The 14,233-nt window shown below is 51.2% G+C and overlaps 1 protein-coding gene across 2 annotated transcripts in view; it reads left to right on the forward strand.

Moving 5' to 3' along the window:
- Positions 1-4,142: 4,142 nt before the first annotated feature.
- Positions 4,143-14,233, forward strand: part of PRRX1 (paired related homeobox 1) — a 72,932-nt gene continuing 62,841 nt past the window's right edge. Inside the window, exon 1 of one of the 2 annotated variants that reach the window (XM_077901622.1) lies at positions 4,143-5,601. In XM_077901622.1, the coding sequence (XP_077757748.1) occupies positions 5,361-5,601 (241 nt within the window). In that variant the 5' untranslated portion in view covers positions 4,143-5,360. The remainder of the gene's footprint in view (positions 5,602-14,233) is intronic. The other variant, XM_077901621.1, reaches the window with a different exon arrangement.

A 14,233-nucleotide genomic window follows, 5' to 3' on the forward strand; every position in this document is an offset into this window, starting at 1 on the left:
AATATATATTAGATTGTCAACCATGAGCAGAAAAGCATTTCTACCCCCAACGCATATTATTTGCCTGAGGGTGGTATTGTCTTGTTTATGTGTCATGGAACCTGTGACCTGTCACATGTGATTATCATGTCAGCTTACTAACATGTCAGGGAGTACAACTCCTGGTTTCCACCTCAGAGGGGAAGCTGCTTAGGGTGGGGGACATTCTGCTAGCCAGATGAGGCAGAGTTTTGCCAGCTTCCAGTGCCAGGGAAACCCTGGACAGTAATCAATACCAAACCTAACTATGAATAGGACCACCCAAGGGCACATGGCTGGAAACCAAACCTCCTTCCTACCTTGGTCTGATCTCTTGGCAAGTTTCCTTTCGAGTCCCAGCTTTGCTCCCACTTACTCCTGGAGGAATCCAAAAACAGGAGTTATTTTTAAAAAGGGTAGGGCAGAAAGAAGGGTTGGAAAGGCACTCTCAGATGCTGGAAGGATCATGAGGAAGAGAGTTCTGGTTGTGTTACATCACCCAGAGCTTCAGATTTTTAATAAATATTGATTGATGGATGGAAGTCAAAGTGAAAGCCAAGGAAAGATCTACACATGTTCAGAGATTTTGAGTTAGAAATGCTCTCCTTCCAACTCTTCCCAAAAGGAAATCACATGGGGAAAGCAAAGTAGTGATTAAGGAACTAAACAGGCCACAGCGTTCTCTGGGGCCTTCTAAGTTCCCAGGCCAGGCCTGCTGCCTGCTTGCGGAGATGAGCATATGCTCCCAGCCACAGCTTCCCTTCTCTTGACATCTTTCTGCCAGATGGTCCTTCTTGAATTCTAGAGGTGCTTGGCGCTCCTGGTTCCTGCAACCTGAGCCGAGAGAACTTTGATCCCCTCCCCTCCACCCTTCTAGCAAGAGAGACCTGGCGCCTGGGACAGCAAGGAGAGGCCAGGCCGTGAAGACGTAGGGTGCTCTGAGAAGGCCTCTCCCGCCCGCCTCTGTGCGCCCCAAGTAGAGCACCGCGCTGGCTCAGAGGGCCGCAGAGAGCTTTTTTCCGCCTGGCCAGCTGGCAGCAAGAAACTATCCTTTTCACCATTTACTGGATGAACCCCGCTCTCCAATCGGTCTTGAGTCTCCCTGTAGGGTTATCCCGATGGCTTTTAATTACAATCCAGCAAATCCAGAATCTCAGAAAACTACAAATGTTGTGTAAACATAATCAAGTGTAGATCCAATCCACTACTAATTGTTAATGGAGGGAAGAAAAAAAGGATAAGAAAAAAATCTAAAAAGGTCTAAGCAAGAAAAAAAAAAAAAACCTGCAGGGCCTATGTCTTTGGGATTTGCTTGAGGACCCTCCCAGCGGGTTCCTCCAGTCCACCCCGCCGCCCCCACCCCCACCCCCATGCGGTGCTTTGGGGCTGAGGCTGGGGGTGCTCTGGGCCTTGGCCGCAGCAGCGGAGGCCTACGGGACGCCTTGCGGAGTGCTGAAGGACCCGGCGAGCCTCTGGCTCTCCCGCAGCATCCGTAGGATTCCAGAAAAAGCGCTCCGGGTCCGCAGAGGGGGGCCCTGCCTCCTGCCTCAAGATTGTCCCACCAGGGGCCTCTCTCTTTCCCTGGACACTCTGTTAGCTGACCCTAAGTTCCAGCTGCTGGGCTTGCAAGGCATCTGCCCGCCTCTCCCTCCCCAAGGTCCTCAACAGCCACCCCAACTGCTGGAGCAGGACTCCCAGGCTCGGGCCTCTGGAGCAGCCGCGGGAGCTGAGCTGCCGGGGGCTGAACTAGCCCCACACAGTTGGCGGTATCTGAGCTCTCGGTCCCGGAGATATTTTGGGGAAGCGTGCGTAGAAAATTTTATATAATATATATACACACATATACATATTTGGTCGACAAATGTTAAGCAAATGTGTCTGATGTTTTTGTTGAAACCGTTAGCATCCTTGTTGGTATTGGTAGGATTGGTCGATATTATTACACGAATGGCAAGTGGGTGATGTTAAGGGAGTGCCTGATTCCTCCCGAGAACACGGCGGAATATAAGTGGAGACGTCCGACTATGTTTCCAAGGGCCCATCTCTGATCTCTCTTCCCTGTCGCTCCCTCTGGGTCACTAACCAGACTGACGGCACATCAGGGGCAAGGCAACTTTCTCTCCCAAGGACGATCTTCCTCCACTGACGGAGATCGCTGGGTCTCCATGCCCCCGGGCGTGTCAGACCCCGGCCTCTTACCCACCAGACCTTTGTCACTAAGGGCAGTTCGGTCAGTGTCGAGAAGAAACGTTAAATTCAACTGTAGATGGGGATGGAGAAGAAGAGAGAGGCTAGGGCCTGTTCCAGGTCTGAGCGGCTCCGGGAGGCTGGAGGAGGCTGACCGGGGCTGCGGGGACAAACCCAGCAGTGCCTCGCTAGGTGAGCAGGGACGGGAGGGCCCCGCGGCCCTCTCACCCAGGCTCATCCAGCAGGACGTCTGGGGGAAGACCTCTCTGTCAGTCGCGTCCATTCGAGCGAGCTGGTGGCACTGCCACGCGTGGCACCCAGCGGAGGCTAGCGGAGGCTGCGGCGTTGGCAATCCCGGCGGAAGGCATCGGCCCTGGCGCTCGCACGCGGTGCGGGCCCACCCGGGTGCGCGTCCGCCTCCCACCAGCGTCCCGCTAGCCCTGCAGCGCGGCTTGCACCGGCCCAGACGCGGACAGATGTTAGCTGCTTAGAGCCCCGACCGCTGCGGAGACGGAGCTACGGGCGCGGCGCACCGCGCGGCGCTGGCGGGGCTTTGGGCTCCCGGTCAGGGGTGCGAGAGGACGGGAGGGGGGCTGCGGGGGGTGGGGGGTGGAGGGCGAGGGGATGGAAATAGGAAGGGGGGAGTGGGTGGACTAATGATGAAAAAGTCTCCTCCATCCCGGCTCCTTAATTAAATGCATGGAAAGAACCGAGGCGAGCACATCTGGTTTCAATCTGCAGCCCTTTGATGGCATCAAATGTTCTTTTCCCAGATCAGGGCTGGGAGTTCTGGGCTAACTATGGCCGTTTGGAGCCCAGAAACCATTTACACACATTCGGACCCTTCTTTCTCTCCAGTCGAGCCTCTCGGCTACAGGACGGGGAAAAAAAAAAAAAAAGGGAAAAAAAAAGTCTAGTAATCAAGCCAGTGGGAAAGTATGTATATGTGTGTGTATTTATGTTTGGAGACCATAAAATGCCACAAATAAGCACTTAATATTTTACTTACTCGTCATATAGTAACTCATTTCTAATGAGACTATTAAAGCTGTTACCAAATTCCAACAGGTCATGAAAAAATCCCTCAGCACCTCTCTGTTCCTTGTCAAGTTAGGGCTCAGCAGACGGATGGCAGAGCATTATCCGTAGACTTAGGGGTTCCTCTATTCCTTCCTGTCTTTCCTCCTACGCGCCCTCCCCCTCCCGCCCAGGCACCCGGGTAGGACCCTGAACTGCGCAGGACCCTAGCCCGGCCACTCGCCCCAGGAATGCCCCTGCCTCCTGCGCATCTGGGCAACGCGACCCTCTGGCTTAGCGTTGTCGCCTGGGGAAGCGACCTTGGCCGCTCCAAAGAGGTTACGAAATTGGCCAGGGTGGGGGGGAGGAGGGAGCAATTATGCTACACTCCTAGAGTCCTTTCCTCCAGCTAAATAAATATGTAAATTTCCCACTGCCCTGGCCCCGGGATTCCTAGCGGCGCGAGAGACTCGAATCGATTCTGCGCCTTCTAGATCTCCCCTACCCTGCCTTTGGTTCGCGGAAGAAGCGTGGGAGAGCCTCTCATTATTATCGCTCCTGTTATTTTATTACATTATTTAATAGGCTGTCTCTACGGAGCCAAATGTAGCCTTAATTTGCTTGCTCTCTCCTTCGTTCTCTCTCAGACACTCCCCCACCCCCACCCCCCAAAACTGTTAGAACTGCAGGAAACGCTTGGGAGAAAAAAAAAAAAAAAAAAAAAGCCGAAAGAGAAGAAAATTTGATTGAGATAGTTGTGGATTTTTTCCAACAAGTTTCCCCACAGCTGTTACCAAAACATGCAAATGAGATTTTCCAACAGGATCTTAAACAAATCTGGAGGAGTTAATGCCCAAGCAAAATAATCGCCCGTTTGAAGTGACTGTGGGTTTCAGTTTGTCTTTTCTCCCCGTGATACTATTGCAGGGGAATGATAATTAGACCTTTACTTAAAAAATCCAAAGGGGCTCTCTCCCTTTCTCTTCCCTCCCTTTTTGCTCCCTCCTCCCTCACTCGCTCCCTCCCTCTCTCTTTCTCTTTGGCTCAGATGTTGGCAAAGGGGGTTTTCTTAATCAGACTGTTTTTTGGTCCGAGGGAAAGGAGGAAGAAGGAGATTGTGATGGAGAAAGGGGGTCTGTAAAACGTCAGGCACCGCACAAAGGCTTTGCCACGTAATTACAGGCTCCTATTAAGTCGAGATCTGCCCTCCCAGGGGTCTCCAATTTTCTTGTATTCCCTACAAAGCCTCCTCTGCATGCCAGTTTGTGCCTTTTGAAGTGCCAGAGAGCTTCTTGATCCAACTGAGAAGGAAAAAGGAGCTCAGCAAGAAGAGGGGGAGAGAGAGAAGGGAAAGGGGGGAAACCCACCACCACCCTCTTTCGGACTCTTGAAGCCCTTTTTTTTTTCTTCTTCTTCTTCTTCTTCTTACGAAAAGTAAAGTGAGAATCCTGCTCTCCAATACATCTGCAAGACATCACCCTCTCCTCCTGAAACTTTAGTCACTCCTGAGAATCCACAGGAGTGCAGAGAGGGGGAACACGTTTTCTTGAAGATGTTTTAAAGCTGGAACAAGCCTTCTTCTGTTGGTGCTTGAACTCTTGCCTGGGAATAACTTTTTTAACCTTGAAAAAAAAAAAAAAACACTTTGATTCTTCTCTCCCACCCCTTCTTCTCTCTTCTTCTGTGTGTCTAACTCCCCCGCCCTGCTGGCCTCCCCTTTCCTTTCTCCCCCTTATTATTATTTTTAGTGTGTGCGTGTGGACGCTTTTGGATAGCTGGAAGGAATTTTTTTCTCCTGACTTGAACATAGGGTGACTTTTTAATTTTATTTTTTGGTGTGGATTATCTCCTTGGATCGCGCCGGACTTGGCCTCAGGAAAGCAGCCGAGGCTGTCGAAGGCTGTTGGTGTAGAACGCTCTGCTCTGCAGAAGGGGGTCCCCCCCCTTTCCAATTTTTTGTCCTTCCCCTCCTTCTCTCTCTCTCTCTCTCTCTCTCCCTCTCTCTCTCTCTCTCTCCCTCTCTCTCTCCACTCCCCCCTCTCTCTTCCCCACTCGGCTCCTCTCCCCCCTCGCGCCCACAGCGTTTGGTGTTGATTCGAGCGGGAAGAGGGGGGTGGGTGGGATCGGAGGGGGAGACCATGACCTCCAGCTACGGGCACGTTCTGGAGCGGCAACCGGCGCTGGGCGGCCGCTTGGACAGCCCCGGCAACCTCGACACCCTGCAGGCGAAAAAGAACTTCTCCGTCAGTCACCTGCTAGACCTGGAGGAAGCCGGGGACATGGTGGCGGCGCAGGCGGACGAGAGCGTGGGCGAGGCCGGCCGAAGCCTCCTGGAGTCGCCGGGACTCACCAGCGGCAGCGACACCCCCCAGCAAGACAGTGAGTGAGGGACTCATCCCCGCGGGAGTGTGTGTCCGGGACCGGGGTCCCACCCAGTCCAGGGGGAGAAAGTCGGGGGCGAGGAGAGGTGGTGGCGGTAGCCCGAGGAAGGGCCAGTCACAGGCAGGGAGGCTGGATGATGCAAGGGGGGATCTGCCGAGGGGGCAGCCGGGCCGGGCGCTGCAGGGAGGCCCGGAGGCCCGGAGGTCGCGGAACCTCGCTGAAGCCGACCGGGCTGCCCTTCGGTCCCGAGCGAGCACGGCTGCTAGGTCCTCCAGCACGCGGGGCAAGCGGGCTGGCTGGGACGGGGTCCCGGAGGGGTGCAAGTCGGGGAGCCTGCCCTGTTGGGGAAGGCGGCGGATTAGATGCCGAGGTGGGCCGGGAGGGCTTCTCCCGGGCCTCGAGCGTGGGTTCGGGGGTAGGCGGGGCGGAGCGGCGGAGGGCGCAGCGCGCAGCCTCGAGACCCGCGCGGCTTGGGCTGCGTACCCCGCGTGGGTTCCCAGGGCCGCGCTGCGCTCTGTTCTCTGCTCTTGCCGCCCTTCACCTGCACAAGGCTTTGAGACCCCCCCGGCAGAATCAAAGGCCTGTGCTTCGGGGAGACTCGGGGGCGAAGCAAAGGGAGTGTCCTTTGGGGTGAAACCCGAGCTCCCGCCCCGCTCGATCCCGCACAGGAGAGATGCGCAGGAGCAGCGCGGGCCCCAGAGCCAGCCGAGCCTGGTGTCCCATTCAAGGAGCTCTCCCGATTGGCCCTAACACCTCCAGAAAAGTCCACGCAGTCTCCCTTTGCCGTCCTTCCCGGCGGCCAATCGCGCCCCCATGGAAATCTGGCCTGGTGTTATTAACCGTGCCTTAAAATGTGACTCCAAGTGTATCTGTCCGTTCTGGAGTCTGGAACAGACCTGTCACCTGAATCACCACAGGTGACACTGGGGCGTGATATTTCCTCCCAGAGATTTCAAGAGCCTGAACTTGGCTGGAAGTTTTTTAAACGAGGCAAATTCTTTCACATTTCATTATTTGTTGACTTATTTTGTCTCCGAATTTGGAATCTGTGAAAACAAGAGACCCACTGCCATGCCATCATTGAAATAAATAAATAAACCCTGCCAGTATCAGACTCTCAGGAAATAGATAGACAAAGCAAACAGGACCCAAAACAGCTGGAAGCAAGGCCTGGCAAAGTGGTAGGAGTCCCGCATGCCACAGTGAAGCAGGGGGCAAGGACAGCCCCCCTCTCTTTGGCAGGCTGCCTGCCCCTTGCCCAGCTTCCTTAGTCCAAGCCTAGAATCTCCTCAGTGTTTTTTAGATAAAATCGAACTGGGCTCGATCCCCTCTAGTATTCTCAGAGGCGGAAGGCTATAGGGAATTTAGACTGAACATAATCTGGCCTGGTCTGTCTCTAGAGAGAGGTGGCCAGCTCTGAGGAATGAAGACCCGATGTCCCCAAGTCCTGGGTAACGGGTGGGCAAGTATGCAGAGGCTTCCTTGTTGAAGATATCGGTGCCTGGAGAGGGAGGGAGAGAGGAGGGTTGCTCTTGCTGTACTGTCCCCAGTGTGAGTTAATTGCTTGTGTAGATACTATGAACTTCGAGAAACTGCACGGTGAAATAACGATTATTTTTCAACGTTCAACTAGGGACAATGTAAATATGCAAAGCATAGGGAGTATAGTATCCCGAATCTCCAAGTGCCTATCACCCAGCTTCACTGATTCTGCACCTTCTGCTGGTCTTCTTTCGCCACGGTTAATTATTCACCCCAACATTTATCACTATTTGGAGCGGGAGGATGAACTCACAACAGAAAACAGGATCACGTAAAAGATGAGGGTGGGGCAAGAGAGACCAGCCACTGGTGCTTTACCCCTAAAACAAGCAGAGGGAGATGAAAAGCAGGCCCAGGGCCAGTGGCCTCAGCAAGCCCGGGGCTGTGCTGGCCGCGCCGGGCGCGGGATAGTCCAGGGCTGGAGGGATGCCCACCGTTCCTGCCCTTTGGCTCTGAGGAGATGCCTCTGAGAAGGGAGCTCGGGTTCTTGGTGGGTTTCTAGTGTGAACAAGGAGACTGGGCTTGGAGGCCAGCTGGGAAGCCCCTCGAAGCTGAGGCGGAGGTGGTCTGCGGTGGTGGGGAAGCTGTCCAGGTTGGCTCCTGTGAGACCCAGGCCTGGCGTAGCCAAGATCGCGCTGCGCACCCCGCCTGGGGTCTGCCGAGGACATAAAAAGGGCAGCAGCGATGTTGGGAACTGTGCATCCTGAGGGAAGGGGGTGAAACCTCCAGGAACCTGCCACTATATTCTTGAGGACACACACCTCCGAGTTTCCAGGAGCAAGGAGGCCTAATGGGGAGTGGGCCCCGGAAGGAAATTGAGGTTAGGATGCCAGCCAGGAAATGGATGCTTAAGGAAGGATGGTCCACAGACAGGTCAGAGGGAGGTAGCAGAAATGCAGACCCAGGTGATGGGGACAAAGTGACTGACACTGGGGTTTCTGAAAGTAGCAGAGAAACAGGATAAGGCCTTGCTTTCTTGAGATGGCTGGGGCCTATTCTTCTAACAAATAGTTGTTGCTTTTAGAAGCAAAGTTTCCTCAACCCCCTCACTCATCTCTGAGATAAGAATAGGAAGGTCTGGTAAGTGGGGCGATACTGTCTAGGAGGACTCGTGTCCTTAGTCCTCGGGTCCCCCATCAGGAGTTGCCGAGGACGCTGTTGTGAACTCATTGAGTCAGGACCGGTGGGCCCTGCTGGGCTTCCAGTGTGCAGTGGATAGTGAGGCTCAGACTGAATCAGGGAAGAGAGGAGTCAAAGCAAGGCTCTGAGCCTAAAAGACAGAAAACCACACTGAGAATAAAATGCCCCTCGCAGCCTTCGGGGAGTCTACCCCAGAGTGGGAAAGCATAATCTCCTTCAGAGGCATGGAAACGTAAAAGACAGGGTTTACTCTTCCAGCTCTATAGAAACATGTCCTTCCTAAATTTTCTTTTCAGCTGAAATTAGTAAAACAGGTTCCGTTTACACTAATATTGCAAATTTTCACTTACCATCTGGGCTGACCTTAGCATGGAGGAACTAAGTTGAGTCCAAAGTGAGAGCTTCTCTCTTATCTCCCTCACTCCTCGCCACAATACTATTCCCCCTTGGTTGATGTTCATTGCACTTTCCTCTCTGTAGAATGATTTCTTTTCCCTTTTTCTGATTTTCCCAGCCCAGTAAATGTCTCAGACTTGTGGGTTCAGATGTCTTAAGTGTTTAAAGAAACGGTTCTTTAACAGTTAGGAATCCGGTGGCTAATGGAGGAGTGTGGAGTGCAAAGGGGGGTAGAACAGGGGAAGCCAGGGAGAGGAAAGAGGAACAGGTCATAAAAATAGGCAGACCTACTCTTAGGAGGACGGTGCATCCCGCTGTCATTTCTTAATCCGAACTTCTGCAAACTCTTAAAAAAAAAAAAAAAAAGCGCCTGCCTTCCACGTTCCCAACCTCTAAATTAGTGAAACCAGATTGTCCTAATAAGACCTTTTGTTGGAAACACATGTAGTCATAAAAAGGTAGACGGAAAGTCAATTAGACACGCGTGCACACACGCACACACTCCGAAGCCGGTGGTAAGTGTGCGCTTGGCGCAGCTGGGCCCCGGGCCTCGGCGGGATGCAAATGCAGAACAGCGGCGCGGGAAATCGATTTGTCACAAAGGGAGAGGTGTAAACGCGGCGGGATAGAAACGCCTGCCCAATCCTCCTGCCACACTCCCCCAGCCCAACTCCACCAAATCCCCCACCTCCCCCAACCCCCCCGCCCCCCCAACCAGTGGTAAGCCCAGGGGGAGCGGGAGCATTCTCTAGGGTGCTCCTAGTTGGAACATGCCTCAGAATATAAAGTTCCCTGGAGTTTCAGCATTTGTAACATCTAGGGCTCCAGAAACTTTTGCCGGCACCACCCTGGGGGCCCTGGAGCCGGTACTCTGAATTTGGGCCTCAATTATCTTGATTCAAAGGGGAGTCAATGAAATATATCATTTTAAGGGTAGCCTGGAAATTTTTTCTCTTTATGGAAGGCAGTGAAATCCAGGATCAAGGTAGGTCACTGAGTCCCCACGGTCGCAAGTCAAGTTCAGAGAAGAGGTGGTAAATCTTGTTTATCCTACAAGCAGGAGCAGGGCACTGGATGGCCTCCTCTTAATATTTTGGAAAAACTGACAGTCTGGTAACTCCCCCCACCGCCTGAGAGAGGAGGGCAGCTTGGAGTGTGAAGGTCAGGGATCTGGGCCTGTATAGTCCGAGGCCCCAGGCATCCAATCCTCGCTGGGGCTCCAGATCCCCCAACTCCGTTAAACGGTGAGCCCCTGCCTCCACCGTTCATTTCTCTGATGGAGCTCTTTCCAAGATTCTGGTACCTCTGCGGCACCTTAGGTGTCATGCAGCCGTGCATTTTGGCACAGTGACTTTGGCGGTCCCCCTACTTGCTTAGGTCAGAACGTAGGAGCGCCAAGCGGACAGCCGTGGATCACCCGGGACGCTGCACTTCCTTCATCTTCCCAGGGGCGTCATTTTAGATTTTACAGCAGGAGTGCGTAAGTCATCTCCAAACCAACAAGATGTCACCCACACCCCTCCCCTGCGAAAAAACCCCAGCGACTTCAGAACCAAGGATACCTTCCTACCCCACTGGCTCTGATCCACTCTGATCGGAGTTTTGAACCCCGCTTCCATCCAGCAACCACCTCCCAGACCCTTTTTCACTTTTAAATGGTATCTGTGGATTTTCAATTAGAGGTCCATTTGATTTTTTTTGGAAGATGTGTTGCTTTTACAATTCCTCTCCTATAATACCCTGTTTGCCTGCTCCCTCCTTCAGCACCCACGCAGGCCACTCGCTCAAGGAGAACTCTGCTCCTCCATAGGGGCGCCCAGAGGACTCCAGTACAGGGATGTTGCAAGTCTGTGCGCGCCTGTGTGTGCGGGCGATTCCTGCGTGCCTCCTGTTCCTGGTGGTGCCAGCTTTCAATAGTTCTGGGAATAGGTATTTGCTTTTTATTCTTTGAGAGATGGAGTTAGTAGAAGCCAAAGGAAGTTTTCTTTTTCTTTTCTTTTTTTTTTTTAATGGGGAGAGGGGAAGTAGTATTTATAGAGAAGGAGATAAGGCTTGCATTTTGCTTTTCTTTCTTTTTCTTTCTTTCTTTCTTTCTTTCTTTCTTTCTTTCTTTCTTTCTTTCTTTCTTTCCTTCCTTCCTTCCTTCCTTCCTTCCTTCCTTCCTTCCTTCCTTTCTTTCTTTCTTTCTTTTTGCAGAAGGTGGAAGAGTTTTGTGGGGAAGAACTTCACCCCGAAGAGAGAGTAAACTTGGGGGCTCAGCAACCTCTATTTAAGTCAATTTGTAAGGTCAATCAAGAGGATGCTTTGAGTATTTCTCTGAGCTACAGATTAGACATTTACAGGAAATACTTGGATAAGAGGCTAACTTCCTGTGTCCACTTCGTGTCCAAACGTTTACAGAACTACCTGTAAGTCCACCCCATTGTAATCTGATTAGGTGCTCTGCTTGGACTTCTGTTTTAATTTGATGCAGGGCCCAGTACCACCCCACCCCCATAGGTTGGTGTCCTTTAACTCCCTTTGCAACAATACAAAGAGGATTTGTGTGTCAACAGTATTAATATTCATCCACAAGAATTTTGATTCTTATAAATTCAAATAGTTTGATGAACAGGCTAACAACACTCAGTTAAAACTAATTTCAAACAGTAATAACAATATTGACAAACTGCCACCACCTCTTTTTCTCTAAGTGCTGTTTTTTTTTTTTTTTAATTAAATCAATAAATGCGGAGATACATTGTCAAGAATTCTGAGGAGAGACAGTCATTGGTGTTTGGGGTCAGAGCGTTTGTTTTCTACCTGGAGAAGTTTTTGAGTAAGATGTCTTCACCTTGGTCCGAATATTAGTAGATTCTTGGTGTGGTATTTTGTCTAATTTAGTGAGGCAGCCTTAAGGAAGTAGTTGTACAGAAAATTATGAACTATGGATTTTAGGTTTCGACTGAAAAAAATCACATTTTACTTGTCCTGGAACCACTTTGCTTGAAAAAATATCTGTGAAGCTGAATACAGGGGTAGTAGTCAATTTAAGGGCTGGATGAGGACGAAAGGCACAAACAGCGGTTGGTGGAGAAAATTTTATGAAAGAAAATAAAGAAAAGTCGTCAGAACAAATCAATCGCACACACAAGTGATGTCTCAGAAGAGTCTAAGGACAATCAGAATCTTAACGATTCTGCTGCTCCTGCAGTTCTCAAATATAGGAACAAAGTCATGACCAGAATTCAGTCCTCGGGTAATGGATGTGCCAGTCCCTTTGCTGCCCCAGTAATGACAGAGCTCTAATTCCCAAGCACTTTGAGGCTTATTTTTGCCATTATAAGTGAGGAATGAATTTGAAAAATGTGTATTAATTCGGATCCCCAAGATTCGAGTTATTAGAAAGAACAAGGACAGGTCCTCTGGTTCCTATTTTGTCTGCTTGGACCTTTTTGCAAGCGATTGGAAGTTTTCTTAACGGGCGGGCGGACGGGAGAGAAGAGACTACCGAAGCTTCTATGCAGAAATGGAGATCTCACCCGGCCTGGGGAGCTGGCTTTGTGGAATCTCACCACTTTGGGGGGATAGAGGAGGGAGGGAGGAGATGGAGCAAGGGAGTGTTAATACAGAAGTTGAGTGAAAAATACAACGTTAACTTTTAAAACAGAGCTCGACAGTATCTTAGATTTTAGCGTCCTCCATCCCGGCTGGAGCAGAGATGCAAACAGCCCCAGCGCACCTCGGCTCGCGTGCTCCCAGGTCCCAGGCCCGTGAGGCGCAGCTCTTGGCGGGGTGCAATGTACCCTCGAGCCTTGCCTTCTCCTGCCGAAAGGGGGCGCGTTCTTTCTAAGCCGGGGCGGGACCTGCTCTGGCTTCCGAAAACCTTGGACTCAGCAGGAGAGCGACACGCTGGAAGACCCTTCTACACAAGTAGCAAAAGATAGGACATATCAATGTCATGAAGACACGCCAGGGACTGCAGAAATACATGCTATAGACATGCATTTTCGCAGAAACACGGAGAGAGCTGGTAGGCGTCCCGCCCCTCTTGCCTTTGAAATGAAGGTGGTCAGGATTCCAAGGTGAGCAGGAGGGGAGAGGGGCGCTCTCCCAGGGCTCCCAAGTGGAGCTAGATGACCCTGGGTCGCTGGCGTGTTAGGGAGCTGCTGCAAAGCTGCCACAGACCCCCCACTCTCCCAGTCTTCACAGAGGGCAGGCACTGGCCGTCCCAGAGTTAGGCCCCGGGGCTAGGGGAACCCCCTCTTTCCCTCAAAGCAGGACAAGAACTGCCCCAAGTCTTGTGTGTGTCCCCAGATCTAACTCCTGGCTCCCACTCGACTCCTGCTTTTTGGGCAAGAGTTTCAAGTGATTTACATGAGGAAGATTTATATGAGGCAGATTCTTAACCCCCTTCTGTAAATCTTAGGATTTTCTGCTTCTCTCCCTACCCACACCCTGAATTTCGAGGTCCACAAGGCAAGGCAACAGTGGGAACAACAAACTGGCAGAATGAATACTCTGTCTTCTCAGTAGAAATGGTGGTTAATACACACCTTCCAAGATAATCTGAGCTCGGGGTGTTCATGAGAAACAGAAGTGCCAGGCCAGCGCTGCAAGGGAAATTGCATTCCCACAAACGTTTGTCTGAGCGTAAGAACATTCACCCCATTCACTTAATTTCTCATCATCAGTCATGTCATTATATTTTAAAGGACCTCACAGTGCTGGAAGGTGGTGTAGTTATAAATAAGCATAAAAACAGATGGGCACTCTCCCAGTACTCTAAATATATATGGGGAGGCCAAATCTTTTCAAAGAGGATTCAGATATACAACATAAAGGCCAAGGGGCCCAACTCAATCAAAATTGGAGCCAGGATATGCTAAGTTTAATCAGCTTGACTCAGGGGCAAAGTGAAAGGCCTAGCCAGCACTTCAGTTATATATAGACAACCCCATTTTCTCAAGTTTCCATTGTATGTATCCACATACGTCCATGCTAGTGTGCAAGGGGCTTGGAGGAATTGGCCTGGGCCTGGTGGGTGGTCAGGGAATCAGTGTCCAGCCTCCTGCTCTTGTCAGCCTTGCTTGTCTTCTTTGCCTCAACTGGCTGTCCAAGATATGTGTCTACAGAGAAAACTGGTACTTAGATGCCACGGAAGCCTCCTAAATGCTATTTTCTAGAATCTAGAAAAGGAGAAAGCTGTTGAGCTCAATGGTGTATAGCATAACCAACCATTTTCATGTATTTTTTTCCTCTCTGATAATTCATTTTAGCCCACTCCTTGGGAGTAGAGGTTTTGGGGAACTGGTAACTGTTCTATTTCTCTTTCAGGTAACTCATAAATACCTATAAGTTGAAAGTTCCAGTGGAAGTAGACATTGGATCTAATTCTTTATACCTGGGCATTGACATATTGTCATTAATCCAGCCTGGGAGGTGATGCTCCATAATTGTGTACATTGTGACTTCATTTTCCACTGGGGTGACTTCCCTAAGCACCTGTCTGGATCACGGTAGTCCAGTACCTACCTGTTAGCCTGCTAGCTAGCCGCTAGCTAGCTGCGGA

Source organism: Canis aureus, chromosome 6 (genome assembly GCF_053574225.1).
Source record: "Canis aureus isolate CA01 chromosome 6, VMU_Caureus_v.1.0, whole genome shotgun sequence".
In the NCBI taxonomy this organism is placed as follows: domain Eukaryota; kingdom Metazoa; phylum Chordata; class Mammalia; order Carnivora; family Canidae; genus Canis; species Canis aureus.